Genomic DNA, 14,003 nt, shown 5'->3' with positions numbered 1-14,003 from the left:
TCTTCAAAAATCCTGGTTTCAACTGGCATCCAGGGAAAGGAGGCAAGATACTAATCAGTCTCTGGAATAGCAATTCTAAATAAAACCCATCGCCCAGAATCATGTGAGGATGGGGCTTTTCTTTGGTCCTCTTGCATTTTCTCTTCATCTGCAGCATCTCTCTGATGCCTCCCCATGAAGCCCATGAGGGGAGGGAAGCAGGGGTGAGGGTGGAGGGGCACTGGAAGAAAGATGGAGCCTATTTTTAGGCTTGTTTTTCAGTCATGAAGTGTCATGTTCTTCCCCACCACGGCTGCTGGATTAATTAGGCTGTGCTGGCAGCTGCCAGTCAGGGAGGGTTGCCAGCTTATAATGGTGATTCCGCCTAATGCCTGAATCGATTTGCATGAAGAAGACATTTCTCCTGTTACATGGCTCTTGCCTTCCAGGGCAACCTCTCCTGGCCTCTGTGTTTCTGGGTAGGAGAGGGTACCGCTTCTTTAAGCTACAAACTGGGTTTGACTGGACAAGCAAAGCCACCAGCTGGTAACTCTACCTACCAGCTCATTGGTCCAGCTCCATTGCCAGGGCTTGGGTCTCTCATGTTTCCTCTTTCTCCTCTCCCAGGCCTTCCAGATCTGCCAAGCAAGTCAATCTCATTTCTTAGATCTTGCCCAAAGTAAGAGCTCAGTGCCCAGAGCTTATATGGCACCAGGAAAGCCCACTGCCCAGGCAACAGGTCGTAGAGAAATTGTCAACGATTCTGACCCGAGAGCTTATTCCCTTGCTATTTTGGATGAATCTTATGGTCATTATTGAATATCCAGAGCCAACTGTTTTTCATTCAGGAAATAGTTATTGTTGCCTGCTGTGTGCCAGGCACTGTTCTAGGTGTCGGGCATGCAGCGATGAGCAGAACAGAGATCCCTATCCTGGGGAACTTACCTCCTAGTTGGGAGTGACAGTGCACAATAGCCATAATGTATAAGAATATCAAATATTTTAAAATATTTCGTTTTACAGGGGCACCTGGGTGGTTCACTCAGTTAATTTCAGCTCAGGTCACGATCTCAGAGTTGTGAGATCAAGCCCTGTGTCAGGCTCTTCACTGGGCAGGGAGTTTGCTGCTTGCTTAGGATTCTCTTTCTCTCTCTCCCTCTCCCCCTTCCTCCCTTGGCCTCCTCTCTCCCCACTCCTGTGTGCTCTCTCTCTCTTAAAAAAAAAAAAAAATATATATATATATATATATATACATATATATATTTAGTCTTACATGTTCTATGTGGATGTGTATTCGATATGTGAATATTAACTATATTAAATGAGATTGATTAATTTTTAGTATTTCTTATACTGGGGAAGTAGAGCCTGTAAGGGACTTCTTCCCAACATACTTTACAATCTATGCTATTCTGTTCTGCTCCCATCTCAGTCCTTAAGAACATGCCAGAGATTTTCATGCTGCCAGGGTCCCTCCCTCCTTCACCTTCTCCCATGGGAATTCCCAGGAACAGAACATAGGCCTGGCTGGATCTTTTTTATTTATTTAAAGATTTATTTATTTATTAGAGAAAGAGAGAGAGCACACACACAAGCAGGGAGGGCAGGAGAAGGAGAAGCAGGCTTGCCTTGGAATAGGGAGCCCATGCGTGGCTCCATCCCAGGACCCCAGGATCATGACCTGAGCCGGAGGCAGATGCTTTACCGACTGAGCCACCCAGGCGCCCTAGGCCTGGCTGGATCTCAAAGAACCAGAGCATCCAGTCAAGCATGTGCCACCTGGGTTCTGCCTCTGTCCCGACCAGTGCTGTTGGCACACATGGCCGGCTCCCCTGGGTGCTTCCCAGCATGCTAGCCATGTCACCATAAAGCTGTCCAAGCAGAGCCTTCCAAGAAGCGACACAAGGCAGGCCTCTTTTCCCGGAATCCCAATGCAAAGTGCCCTTCTAAGTAGAGAGTGTGGTGGTGGTGTCTTAAGTTCAAGAAACTCCCCGCGGGCGAAGCCCCCAACAGCCTTGTTTCTCACAAGTGATGCCTCTAGTCTGGAAATTCTGCTCATCTCTTTGCTGCCATGTCAAGAATTACATTAAGAGCTGAACTAAAAGACCAGCCAGAACAACCATTAGGACGAGTAAGTGAATAAATCACAGCAGCTGGAGAAGAAATGGAAAGACCTCAGAGGTTGCTGTCTGCAGAACCGGATAGATACAATTGATTATTATCAGATAATCGTCAAATGCCAAGTTTGAAACAAAAGGTCAGAATATCCCTCCTGGACCAGTGGAAAATGAGGTTATAAAAGGTAGCTTAGTCCTTTTTAAAAGTCACGGATGTGGGCTGAGGTTATTTGAGCATAATTCTCAGCACAGGCAGCAGCAGGTTTCAGGGGCCCCGCAGAGGAGAAAAGCCAGAGTGCAGGGAACTCAGAGGGGCTGTCTTTCTGCTGGGAATGTTTTAAGTCCAAAAGGTGATTGATTATAGTGCTGCGTATCCTGCATGAGTTGGTGGATAAAACAGCTCAAATAAAGATTCTTCTGAAGACCATCATAATTCTGATCCCTGTTGGGAAAATGAAATTAGACTCCATTTAGACCACATTTGGCCTAATGATGTTCAGTGCCTCCTGGGGTCAAAAAATATTCCCAAATGAGCATAAATTGCAAAGAGAGATTAGATATCAGGGTGAGTCTGGTGATAATCTGGCTTGTAAAGCGCCAGAAGCTTCTAATGGAGGGACGGTTTAGGTTTCCATTCCGGAAGCTCTTTATGAAGTAAATAAACACTCTTAACCTGAGATCAGTTCAGATTATGCCTGCATAATGGGGCCTCCTTATCCAGGTCAGTTGTAATTTAGGGAGACCCAGGGAATACGTGAGGAGGTTTCAGTGACTGTATCCACTTAGGTCCAGGGCTGGGTTTCCCAATCTTGGCACTGTTAATATTTGGAACCAGATAATTCTTTGCTGTGGGGTTTCCCTGAGCCTTGTAGTATATTGGAACAACATCCCTGGCCTCTACCCACTAGATGCCTGCCCCTGTCCCCCCTACCTCCCAGTTGTGACAAACAAAAATGTTTCCAGACTTGGCCAAATGTCCCCCCCACCCCTGGGGGTGTATGCAAAATTCCCCCTCTGCCCCATTGAGAACCACTGCTCTGGGTTGACCACCATACTAGTTTGCCCTGGCCTGAGGAAGTTTAGCATGGAGGACTTTCAGTGCTAAAAGCAGGACAGTCTCATGTAGACTGGGATGAGCTGGTCACCCGCTATGTCATCGATGTGTTCTATACCCTACTAAAAATTTTTAAGTGAAAAACCAAATGTTTTTGAAAAGTCTGTCTTCAGGGACTCTTGACAAAAGTGTTTGGGAAATGGTATCCTTCCACATCAGAATTTCCGATTTTGTAAAGGTTCAGAGTTTTTTTGTTTCATTTTGTTTTTAAGATTCTATTTATTTGAGAGAGAGAGAGAGAGAGTGAGAGAGCACGAGCAGCAGGGAGAGGTAGAGGGAGAAGCAGACTCCTCACTGAACTGGGAGCCCAACATGGGACTTGATCCCAGCACCCTGAGATCATGACCTGAGCCCAAGGCAGATGCCCAACCACCTGAGCCGCCCAGGTGCCCCAAGGCTTCAGAGTTGTGTCCTCTTTTCCCTCAGTGTCTCTGAAGCCTGAGCCATGGTGACAGGGGCCATAGGAAGGTCTGGTCCCGGCCAGTGGACCAACTGGACATGATTCAGACCATGCCGCCATTCTAGAAGAGACTCTTTTTGACACCTGGTAGTGAGTTTGAGTGACAGACTTCTCCTTAGAATCGTAGGCTGTGTGACAGTGTACATCATGAAAGTGACAGCAGCGGCAGGGACTAATTTAATTCCATTTTCCTCTGCAGCCCTGATAAATCATTGCCACAGGGAAAAATAAATTTTACTTCCTCAGACAAAAACGATTTGAATAATGATGTGCTCTGGGGAGAGTGGGGGCTGAGAGAAGGTCTGTTAATGGGGCTTAAAATATTTGACTATCATGTCATGGAACTCGTCGCCGACGCCTCCTGGGCCTGGCCTGGAAGATGGCTTATGCCAGGAGGGTCTCCTTCCCGGCCTCATCAGAAGAGTCACATAAAATGCTATCAGCCATCTTGGCTAAATGTGTTTTTTTAGGAGAAGGTAATTGACTCTAGCACAGTATATCCTGCGGGAGTTGGTGGATGAGACACGTAGAATGAAGATTCTAGAGGCTGGGGTCCTGACCGTGTGCAAATAGGAAAAAAAAGTCTCGACATGAATGGAAAATTGCCACTGTTTTTCATCCTCCTTCCAGAAAAATGATCGTTGCTTAGGAATGTGGTTCTGCTGGGAGGCTTTTTAAGTGATAAAGGGAGTGATTTATGGAGGGAGGGCGCTGTGCGTGAGGAGCCTAATGCATCTGGGGAGGGGTGTCGTGGGGAGGTGGGCAGTCCTTCCCCCAGGGGGACAGGGGAGAATGGGCCCTGCTGCCTGGAGGGAGACATGTGTGTGTCCTTTGTCTAAGCTAAACAATGCTGAGGTTTCTTTGGGGGGAGATTCCATAATTCTGGTTACAGTCCTTTAAAAGCACAAGGAAACCACTTGCCTGTGCTTGTGTAGAAGGCCCGTCTTCCTGCCCCACCCACTGGCAGGCATTGGCATCTGGGCCTGGGGGCAAAGAGGAGGGAACCCCGGGGGGGACATGCGCTCGGGCCTGTTCCCTCAAGCAAGCCCCATGCGATGTTCCCACTCTAGACGTCAACCCTGGTTGCTCCCCACCTCCAGCGACAGAAGGAATAAATCAAAGGTAAAAGCTATAAAAACCCCTGTCAGGAGGCAGCCCCTTCCTTTGGAGCGGTATGAACGTAAAGTAAATGAGCAGATCCCGCCGAGATGATTTCCTAGGAGGGTAACGTTCTGCATTAGAGCTTCGAGAATTGTGCTGCGGATTATAAAACCTGCATAAAACCGCCCCAACCCGGAGGCCCCAGCCCAGCCCGCAGGGGAGAGAGCGCCTTGGCCTCATTTGACACTCAGCCGGCTTCGGGGGGAGCTGTGAGTCCCCCTTTGATTTAACCCTGATAAAGGGCCCAGAGCTTTGGGTTAGGTCCGGCCAGCCATCGAAAATACAGATTTGTCTTTTTTAAAAGCAGGTTCTGGACACTGTCAGAAATAAGAGAAACAATCTGAGAAGACGTAAAAGATGCACAGTATCTTTCTGGCCCCGGTTGTCATTTAAGTTCCACGTCCTAAGAGGGGTTGGGGATTTGGGGTCTCAGTAGCTTGATGTCACCGGTTCCTGCTTTGTATGGGCTTGGAACTCGCAACTGCCCCGGGGTGTGTCATCGGAGGGGCTGATGTCGCACTGGGCACCAGAAAGAGCAAAGAAACACAATAGAAGTCTCTGGAAAGACACAACACCCCCCTCCCCCCGAGGCATAGCGCTGGGGTGGGGGTGAGGGGAATGATAAAGTCATGCAGACATATTTAAGGAAAATATGATCCTATTTATGTAAATGTCACAGTTAAGGAATTCTCTGGGCCTGCACTATGCTGTAGCGTGTGCCTCTGAAGGAAAACAAAACAAAATAAAACAAAACTTCATTAGTCTTCGGTTTACCAAGGGTCTTGAGACCTGTGCCCCTGGGTTTCCTTTGTTTTAAGAATTTGTTTTCTGCGAATGGCTGCCCGGGTTCTTGCTCCAGGGAATGGCTCTGCCACTGCATTATTTTCCAGTGGCTGTCCCAACAAATCCCCCCAGCTGGGTGGCTTAAAACCACACAGATTCGTCCTCTCTGGGTTCTGGAGGCCAGAGTCTGAAATCAAGGTGTAGGCAGTGTTGGCTCTTGGGGGGGTGCTCCCAGCACGAAGCTGTCCCACGCCTCCCTCCCAGCCCCTTGCAGCGTCTGGTGTCGGTGGCAATCCTTGGCGCTCCTTGGCTTGTTGGCTGCGTCACTGCAGTCTCTGCCTCTGTCTTCACTGGCATCCCCCGCCCTGTGGGTACCTGTCTCCAGATCTTCCTCTCTCATGAGGACACCAGTCCCTGGAGTGAGGGCTTTACCCTAAATCCAAGAGGATTCCACCTAGAGGTCCTTAATTACATCTACACAAGTCCTGCCTTCAAATAAGGTTAGATTTGCAGGTGCTGGGAGTTAGGATTAGGGTGAGGGTTAGATCTTTGGTGGGACATCCAAGTCCACCGACCACAGTCATCAAGCGGCTCTATTTTGTTATTCTTCACATCTCTACAACACAACCTCACATCTCTACTGTTCACATCTCTTCTGTTGCTACTGTCTGTTGCTTTAGCTCATTTTTAAAACCTCTCACTTTCACGGATTGTTAAGCTGAGGCCTGGCTCTAACATTTGCCCCAGCACCTATCGCCCTCCGTATTTGGGTTTGAACATCCCATCCTACCCCTTCTGCCATATGACTCTTAAGAGACCAAGGCCAGGCTGGCCAAACCCTCCCAACAGGGCACTTGCCAGGTGCTGAAATCTCATGTCCTTGTAAATCAAATCAAAGAGGAGAGGTTAACAACCCCATGAGCCCCCCAGCGTCCCCCCCCCCACACCAGGCACCTGCCCTCCCACATTTTAAGAGCATATGAAATATGCACAGAGAATGGTGAACTCTGGCAAAGACCAGAGGGATGGGGAAGGGATGGCCTGTGGAGAGAAGGGCTGCCGAGGAGCGCCTCTGCTTTCTCCAGCAGTTTATCCAGAAAGGTATGGGGAGCATGTGAGGCTCTGGGCAGACTTTTTCTAATGGTCTTTTTCTCTCTCTCTCTCTCTTTCCTCTTAGCAAACTGCCTAGCTGGGCTAGAGCTGTTGTTCCCAAAATCTTTTATGTTACAGAAAAGGCTTGGAACTATTATCCATACACGATTACAGGTAAGTCCTTTTTATAGCTGGTATGTCACGTGTAGTGATAGGACATAGTGGTGGTCAGATATCACTGATTTAGGGTTTGTTATCCAAGCAGGGACTTGGGAGAGCCCTGTAGTATCTGCCCCCTTACCTGGAGCCTTCATCCTTTTAGGTCAGTGCTCTTCCTAGCAGTAGGGGGAGGAGGGTGGGAGTTCTGGGTGTTGGTGGCTGGTAGGAAATTAAGATAAACCATTCCATCTTCCTTTTTAAAGTGATTGTGATAAATAGCTTTATGGAGAAGGAAGGTGAAACTCCTTTTACTGATACATCTAGAGTTTTTGTTATCCTTATTCTTCCCGTTTCTTCAGTAGTCCCCAAGTAATTTTGGGATGTGGTTTATTTTGATATTTTACAGTCCCTCCTCCTAAGAGCCCCACCCCATCCCCAAACCTTGACTATAATTTATGTAAAAGTTTTTTTTTTAAAGATTTATGTATTTATTTATGATAAACCTAGAGAGAGAGAGAGAGAGGCAGAGACACAGGAGGAGGGAGAAGCAGGCTCCATGCCGGGAGCCCGACGCGGGACTCGATCCCGGGGCTACAGGATCGCGCCTTGGGCCAAAGGCAGGCGCTAAACCGCTGAGCCACCCTGGGATCCCCTATGTAAAAGTTTCTATTGGGTCTCTCTGCCCCAAACTGCTTCCTTTGCAGTTGGATAATATAATTTTAAAATCACATTCCCTCTCACTTGTGGTGGAATGATGACAAACTCTGCTGATTCTGATGTAGAAACTTGGGCCCTCAAATCTGGAAGGTTTGGTTTTTGCCCTCAAACATGAAAATTCAAGCTCCCACTTGAATATTATCATAACAGGCTCTTCTTATTGGTTTTGAAAGCTGCTTTTCCACTTAAAAGATTTCCTTTGTGGTTAATGAAATACTCCACTGGAATTATTAGTCTTTAATTCTGCTTTTATAATGCCGACTCTTTGGTTTTTAATTAGCCACAAACATATAGGCTAATTGAATCTTGTCTTACAGTCCTTATCTGGCCAACCACAGGAGTATCATCTGAAAGATTTTCAAGAGCAAATATGGAGATATTGATGAAAGTTCAGTTTTTGAAATGTTTTGTTAGCATATTTTTAATATGATTCACCAGTCTTTGTCAGTTCTGTAGTTTTTATATTACATATAAGCATGGTCTAAATCATCATTTTGTCTCTTTTTTCTTTTCTCTCTTGTCCAAATGAACATCTGGGACCAGAATACACAGTAAGTTTCATTTAATCATTTTTAAATATTCAACTTAAGATCAGTGGAGTAATTGGAACTTCCCATGTACTTCTCATCTTATCCATGTAATAAAAAAATAGAGGAATAATTCAGAATCAGAAATATTTCAATGTAGGCTATTATATAGTTATATATAATGCACTAACTGGCATGTTCTCATTTGTTCAAGAATATGAATGTTAATTTAAAATGCCTTGATAGTCACTTTACATAATTAACTTTTGCTTGTATTTTTAAATAGCTTGACTGCTCTACTTGTGATAGTTCACTGTAATAGAACAGTTTCTAGAAATGTGATATTAAAGTGATGATAGCAGCTACTGATGGAAGGCAGGGCTTATACGTATAGGCTGTGACCTGATCACTTATTGGAAAAACTTGTAACTAGGGATCCCTGGGTGGCGCAGTGGTTTGGCGCCTGCCTTTGGCCCGGGGCGCGATCCTGGAGACCCGGGATCGAATCCCACGTCGGGCTCCCGGTGCATGGAGCCTGCTTCTCCCTCTGCCTATGTCTCTGCTTCTCTCTCTCTCACTGTGTGCCTATCATAAATAAAAAAAAAATTAAAAAAAAAAAACTTGTAACTAGAAAGACATTCATTCAGATTAAAACATATATATATATATATATATATAATTTTTTTAATTTAAGTAATCTCTACACCCAAAGTGGGGCTTGAACTCACAATCCTGGGATCCAGAGTTGCATGCTGTATTGACTGAGCCAGCCACACGACCTTCATTCAGATTATTTTCCTCTGAGCTCTGGATTGGACTGTCTTGGTGACTTGATGACAATCATTTAATTTCTTCCTATCCTAAGGGCCTCTAGAGTCAACACTTAACACTAAAAAATGGGACCCCAGAGTATCATTGCATTGTGGTATTTTCATGTGGATCATTTTCCTCAACGGCCAACAGATCAAGTTGTCATAACAAGGAAATGGTTACTTGAGTTTTTTTTTTTTTAAGATTTTATTTATTTATTCATGAAAGACACAGAGAGAGAGGGAGGCAGAGACGCAGGCAGAAGGAGAAGCAGGCTCCATGCAGGGAGCGTGATGTGGGACTTGATCCCGGGTCTCCAGGATCATACCCTGGGCTGAAGGCAGTGCCAAACCGCTGGGTCATCGGGGCTGCCCTAGTTACTTGAGTTGTAATGAGAGTTGAGTTTTGAGTCTTAATCAAAACAGCCACAGGAAGGAGAGGAGGTGAGACAGAAATGGAGGAAAATGATTTGTCATGTCCTTGGCATGAGTCTGGTACTCTGCACATAGTGGATGCTCAATAAAGAGTCCTTGAATGGCAGAAGGAATGCACAAGGCAAAGACAGATCATCTCAACAGATAGAGTGGAAGGGTCACTGGCTTTAGACTCAAATAGGCCTCAGTGTCCTCTGGCTCTAGCTCTGCCACTTACTACCCAAAGTCCTTAAGCAAGGGACCTCCAGTTGCCAGTTATTGAACTTGTGCTGGTCCATGACCATGTTCTCACCTGTCCTTTGCAAAATGAGGAAAATAGGAAGAGGGTTCAAAACTGTGCATAAAATTAAATTTGTTTCATTTACAGTTTCCTTTAAGGAGAACAAGTTACAACCCTCAATCTTGTGTATTAAAATGTCTTTTATGAAATGAGAGGAATACATATAGCATTTCCTCCCTAATGTCCATAACTTTGGAAAGAAAAGGCAAGTCTATGGCAAAATACAAATTTTACATTTTGGAAGTAAGCAGCTTAAGTTCTCGAACCAGTTTCTTCATCTCTAAAGTTTGAATAAACCCTTCTTCACAGAACCATTAGTAGGAGGAATCGATGATCTAACATGGAAATCAGAAGATTTTTTTCTGGAGGCACCTGACTCCTGGCTCAGTCAGTTAAGCATCCTGACTCTTGACCTCAACTCAGGTCTTGATCTCAGGGTTGCGAGTCTGAGCCCCACATTGCGGCCTACTTTAAAAAAAAAAAAGCCTTTTTCTGTAAAGGGCCACATAGTAAATATTTTCTGCTTTTGTGGGCCAGCTTCTGTCACTGCAAAAGCAGCCAGAGACAACAGGTAGAGATATTGGCCTGGTGGAATTTCTGTAGGCAGCAAGCTACAGTTTGCTGAGCCTCGATGTACACAGCTCCTGCATGCTGCCTGTACAGAGCAGGCAATGCTCTCCCCAGTTCCATGGCTTCTAGCAATTGCACAGTCTCCAAGAGAAACACTTTGGTATGTTTTGAATCCTGCTTCTATTAACAGTGGTGCAAATTACCTCCCTTTAAACCTCTACTTCATCATCCATAAGTGGGGAAAATGTAGTAACTATCTCATAAGGGTGATGTGAAGATTATATTAAGTAATCCACATGAAATTTTACCCTAGTCCTTGGTGCATGGTAAATGCTCAGTAAAAATGTTCATTGCTATTATTTATTGTGCAATGCTGGAAGCTGCTGTCATTACGATGCAAGTTCTGTGGGCAAATAAATGGGAATATATCTTGATGCCCTTCAACGCAGACTGGGCTCCAGTTATTAGACTGGATGGCGCTAATTGTCTAGGATATGATTTGATTTGATTGATATCTGATGTTATCCCTAATTCCTGCTTCTCCGAAAGCTTGTACATGGACTTCTCATTTAAAATGTAATCGATAGTTACAGGGACAAGAGAATTCATGTCCCTATAAGTTTGCAAAGGCAGTTATTTGCCCAATGAGCCTTAGAATTAGGTCACCTTGACTTGACCCAACACTGGTGGCACTTATTCCCCACAAGCCAATGACTGTACCATGAAATGTGGGGGTGATTAACAGAGAAATGAAGTCTGAAAAACGTTTGACATGGTGTTCATTTTTTAAGAATATGTATTATAGTACTGAAGTTCTGAAAACAGAACGCCACAGAATGAAAACCACAGCTCCTGACAAAGCCATCCCCATGGGACGCACCTCCTAAGGCAGCCCTCCTGTGGAAGGCCAGCCTCCACATTACGTTGAACTTGGTCTCCTGTACCCCTCTCTGTGCAAGCCACAGAGGATTTCTCAGGGGTCAAGGCCTTTCCTTCCATCTAGCCTCCCTTAGTTCTAATGACACAGCTCGGACTTCCAACTTTTTTTTTTTTTTCGTGAGAGACACACAGAGAGGCAGAGACAGAGGCAGAGGGAGAAGCAGGCTCCCTGTGGGGAACCTGATGTAGGACTCGATCCCAGGTCCTCGGGAATCACAACCTGAGCCAAAGGCAGACGCTCAACCACTGAGCCACCCAGGTGCCCCCAGCTTGGACTTTCAAAGGGACATGTTATTTTCTTTCTTTTTGGGAAAACATGGGGACAGGACTTCAAGAAGTTAGCTATGGTTGTATTGTCTCATACTCGCCCCCTTCTGTTTGACCCCTGTATACTCCTTGATCTCTCTGGGCCCTTATTTTTCTTGTTTTTATTTTGTTGTCAGTTCCTCCCTAATGCAATCCTGGGGTTATTGTTCAGGGCTGCTAGAACAAAGTACCACAAAATAGTAGAAATGCCTTGTCTCACAGGTCTGGAAGGTTGGAAGTCTTGATTCAGTTGTTGGTATGGCCATGTTCCCTCCGAAGCCTGTAGGGGAGGACCGCTTTGCCTCTTCCTGGCTTCTGGTGGCCCTAGGTGTTCCTTGTCTTGTGGCTGCATAGCTATAATCTCTGCCTGTCTTCATCTGGCGTCCTCCCTGCTGTGTCTCCTCTTCTTTTTTTTTTTTTTTTTTCATTTTAAAGATTTTATTTATTTATTCATGAGAAACACAGAGAGAGAGAGAGAAAGAGGCAGAGACATGGGCAGACATGCGGGGAGCCCAATGTGGGACTCGATCCTGAGAGTCCAAGATCACGCCCTGAGCCAAAGGCAGGCACTAAACTGCTGAGCCACCTAGGGATTCCTGTGTCTCCTCTTCTTACGGGATACCTGTCCTATTGGATTAAGGACCCACCCCACCCCAATATGAACTCATCTGAATCTGAATAATTCCATCTATGACAGCCTTAATTCCAAATCAGATCACATTCTGAGGAACTGGGTTAGGACTTCAGCATGTATCTGGACATTGCAGGAGTGAGGAGGGGCACAAACAGAATTCAACCATAAACACCGTCTTTCATTTTTAAGTTTTCAGCCATCTATTAAGCACCAACATAAAACGTCATGGGAATAGGTTGCATTGAATAATAGCCCCTGCCCTTTGGGGAGTCACAGTCTTGTGGGAAATAGCTAGACATTCCGGTGGCAGCTGTCAGCAAGGCATAGGGTTTTCTGGAGGCAAGATGGGACAGGCCATCATTCAGCCCAGAGGGCAGGCTGGCATCAGACCTGCCCCACTGAGCTGGCTGAGCTCGGAGTGGGGCTGCCAGCAGAAATTTATACCAGAGGGCAGAATGAGTGGCACTAGGCAATCCAGTCAGACAAGCAATTGCAATGTGACGAGAAGGGCCCTGGCCTCTGGATTGGGGTCCTGAGCTTCAGGGACAGAGCTATAGACCTCCAGAACGTGTACAGGTAAGAACAGGACACAGCCACCGTTTCCAGGTGACTTGATCATGAGATAGGGGAGTGATAAAGTTTGGCATCTTTAGCAGGGAAAAATACCAAATGTCCTGTTAAACTCGAATTTTCAGATTGATAGCAAGTAGCTTTTAGTATTTCCCAAATAATGCATAGAATATACCGGTACTGAAAGGTTACTCATCTTCTGTTTTCTTCCTGGCAACCCTAGGCAGGGAGGGGTAGCAGTGGGGGTAGAACTGGCCTCAGAGACTCAGGTTATAAGAACAGGGTGACGGTGAGGCAAAGGAAAAGGAGGAGAGGGATTGTGTAACTCGGAAACTTGGTCCTGAAGTTAATAATGCCATGGTAACACTAAGGTGAATCAAATGACCTGTTGGGACAACTCCAGTACTTCCTGCCTCAGGTAGGTTTGGCTCAGGAAATGAAGTGGACGGAAGAGGGCGGAGTTGGGGAAGATTCAGTGAGAGCACATGAATTCATAACTGTCAATATTTCAAGGAAAACCTGTGCTAAGTGTTATGGTTGAAACACAGGGTGTTGTAGAAAGGAGAGAGAAGAAATAGGGAAGATTTCCTGGAGAAGATAGTAGGATTGGAGCGGGACCTTAGGGATAATAGAGCTCCTACCTGCAGACACCCGCTGTCTTAGTTTGGGCTGTATAACCAAACACCATGCACTGGGTTGGTTTAAACAATAGATCTTTTTTTCTCACAGCTCTGGAGGCGGGAAAGTTCAAGACTGAGGACATCCTCTGATTTGGTTTCTGGAGAAAGCTCTCCTCCTGCTGTGTCTTCACAGAGCTAGGAGAACAGAAAGCAAACTCTCTGATCTTTTCTTATGAGGGCACTAATCCCATCATGAGGGCCCCACCCTCATGACACATCTAAACTAATTGTCCCCCCACTAAGGCCCCACATCCAAATAGCATCACACTGGGGGTTGGGGCTTCGGTGTATAAATATGGGGTGGGGGCCACACCTCAGTGTAGAGCATGCTCTCTTCAGGCCCAGTGGTCAAGTGCTATGCTGGATTCTGGACACTTGGAGGCCAGGTCGTGGTGGCTTTGAGTGTCAACCAAGGTCTGTATTTAATTCTCCACAGGGAAGCAACATTGTTCCCGGCTAGTTCACTTTGATTTTTCCATCCTAAACATAGCACAGTTTTTCTTTCCGCCTTCCCAGTGCCTGGGAGTCTGGGTTTGTCCCTAGGGCTGCAGGTGCACCCCTTCGGGGCTGCAGTGGTCACTCTGAAGCTGCCTCAGCCGAGTTCTCACGCTCTCTGCCCACGATGGCTTGGGCGGAAGAGCCCACTTTTCTGACTGCATGGTCTGCTCTCT

General features: G+C 46.1%; 1 protein-coding gene across 2 annotated transcripts in view; it reads left to right on the top strand.

Moving 5' to 3' along the window:
- PITPNC1 (phosphatidylinositol transfer protein cytoplasmic 1) overlaps positions 1–14,003 on the top strand; it is a 254,520-nt gene that overhangs the window by 136,209 nt on the left and 104,308 nt on the right. For both annotated transcript variants that reach the window (XM_041726175.1, XM_041726176.1), the window contains exons 3-4: positions 6,792–6,880; positions 8,126–8,133. In XM_041726175.1, the coding sequence (XP_041582109.1) occupies positions 6,792–6,880; positions 8,126–8,133 (97 nt within the window). The remainder of the gene's footprint in view (positions 1–6,791; positions 6,881–8,125; positions 8,134–14,003) is intronic.

Source organism: Vulpes lagopus, chromosome 12 (assembly GCF_018345385.1).
Source record: "Vulpes lagopus strain Blue_001 chromosome 12, ASM1834538v1, whole genome shotgun sequence".
Classification (NCBI taxonomy): domain Eukaryota; kingdom Metazoa; phylum Chordata; class Mammalia; order Carnivora; family Canidae; genus Vulpes; species Vulpes lagopus.
This window is presented reverse-complemented; position numbering and strand designations above follow the sequence as displayed.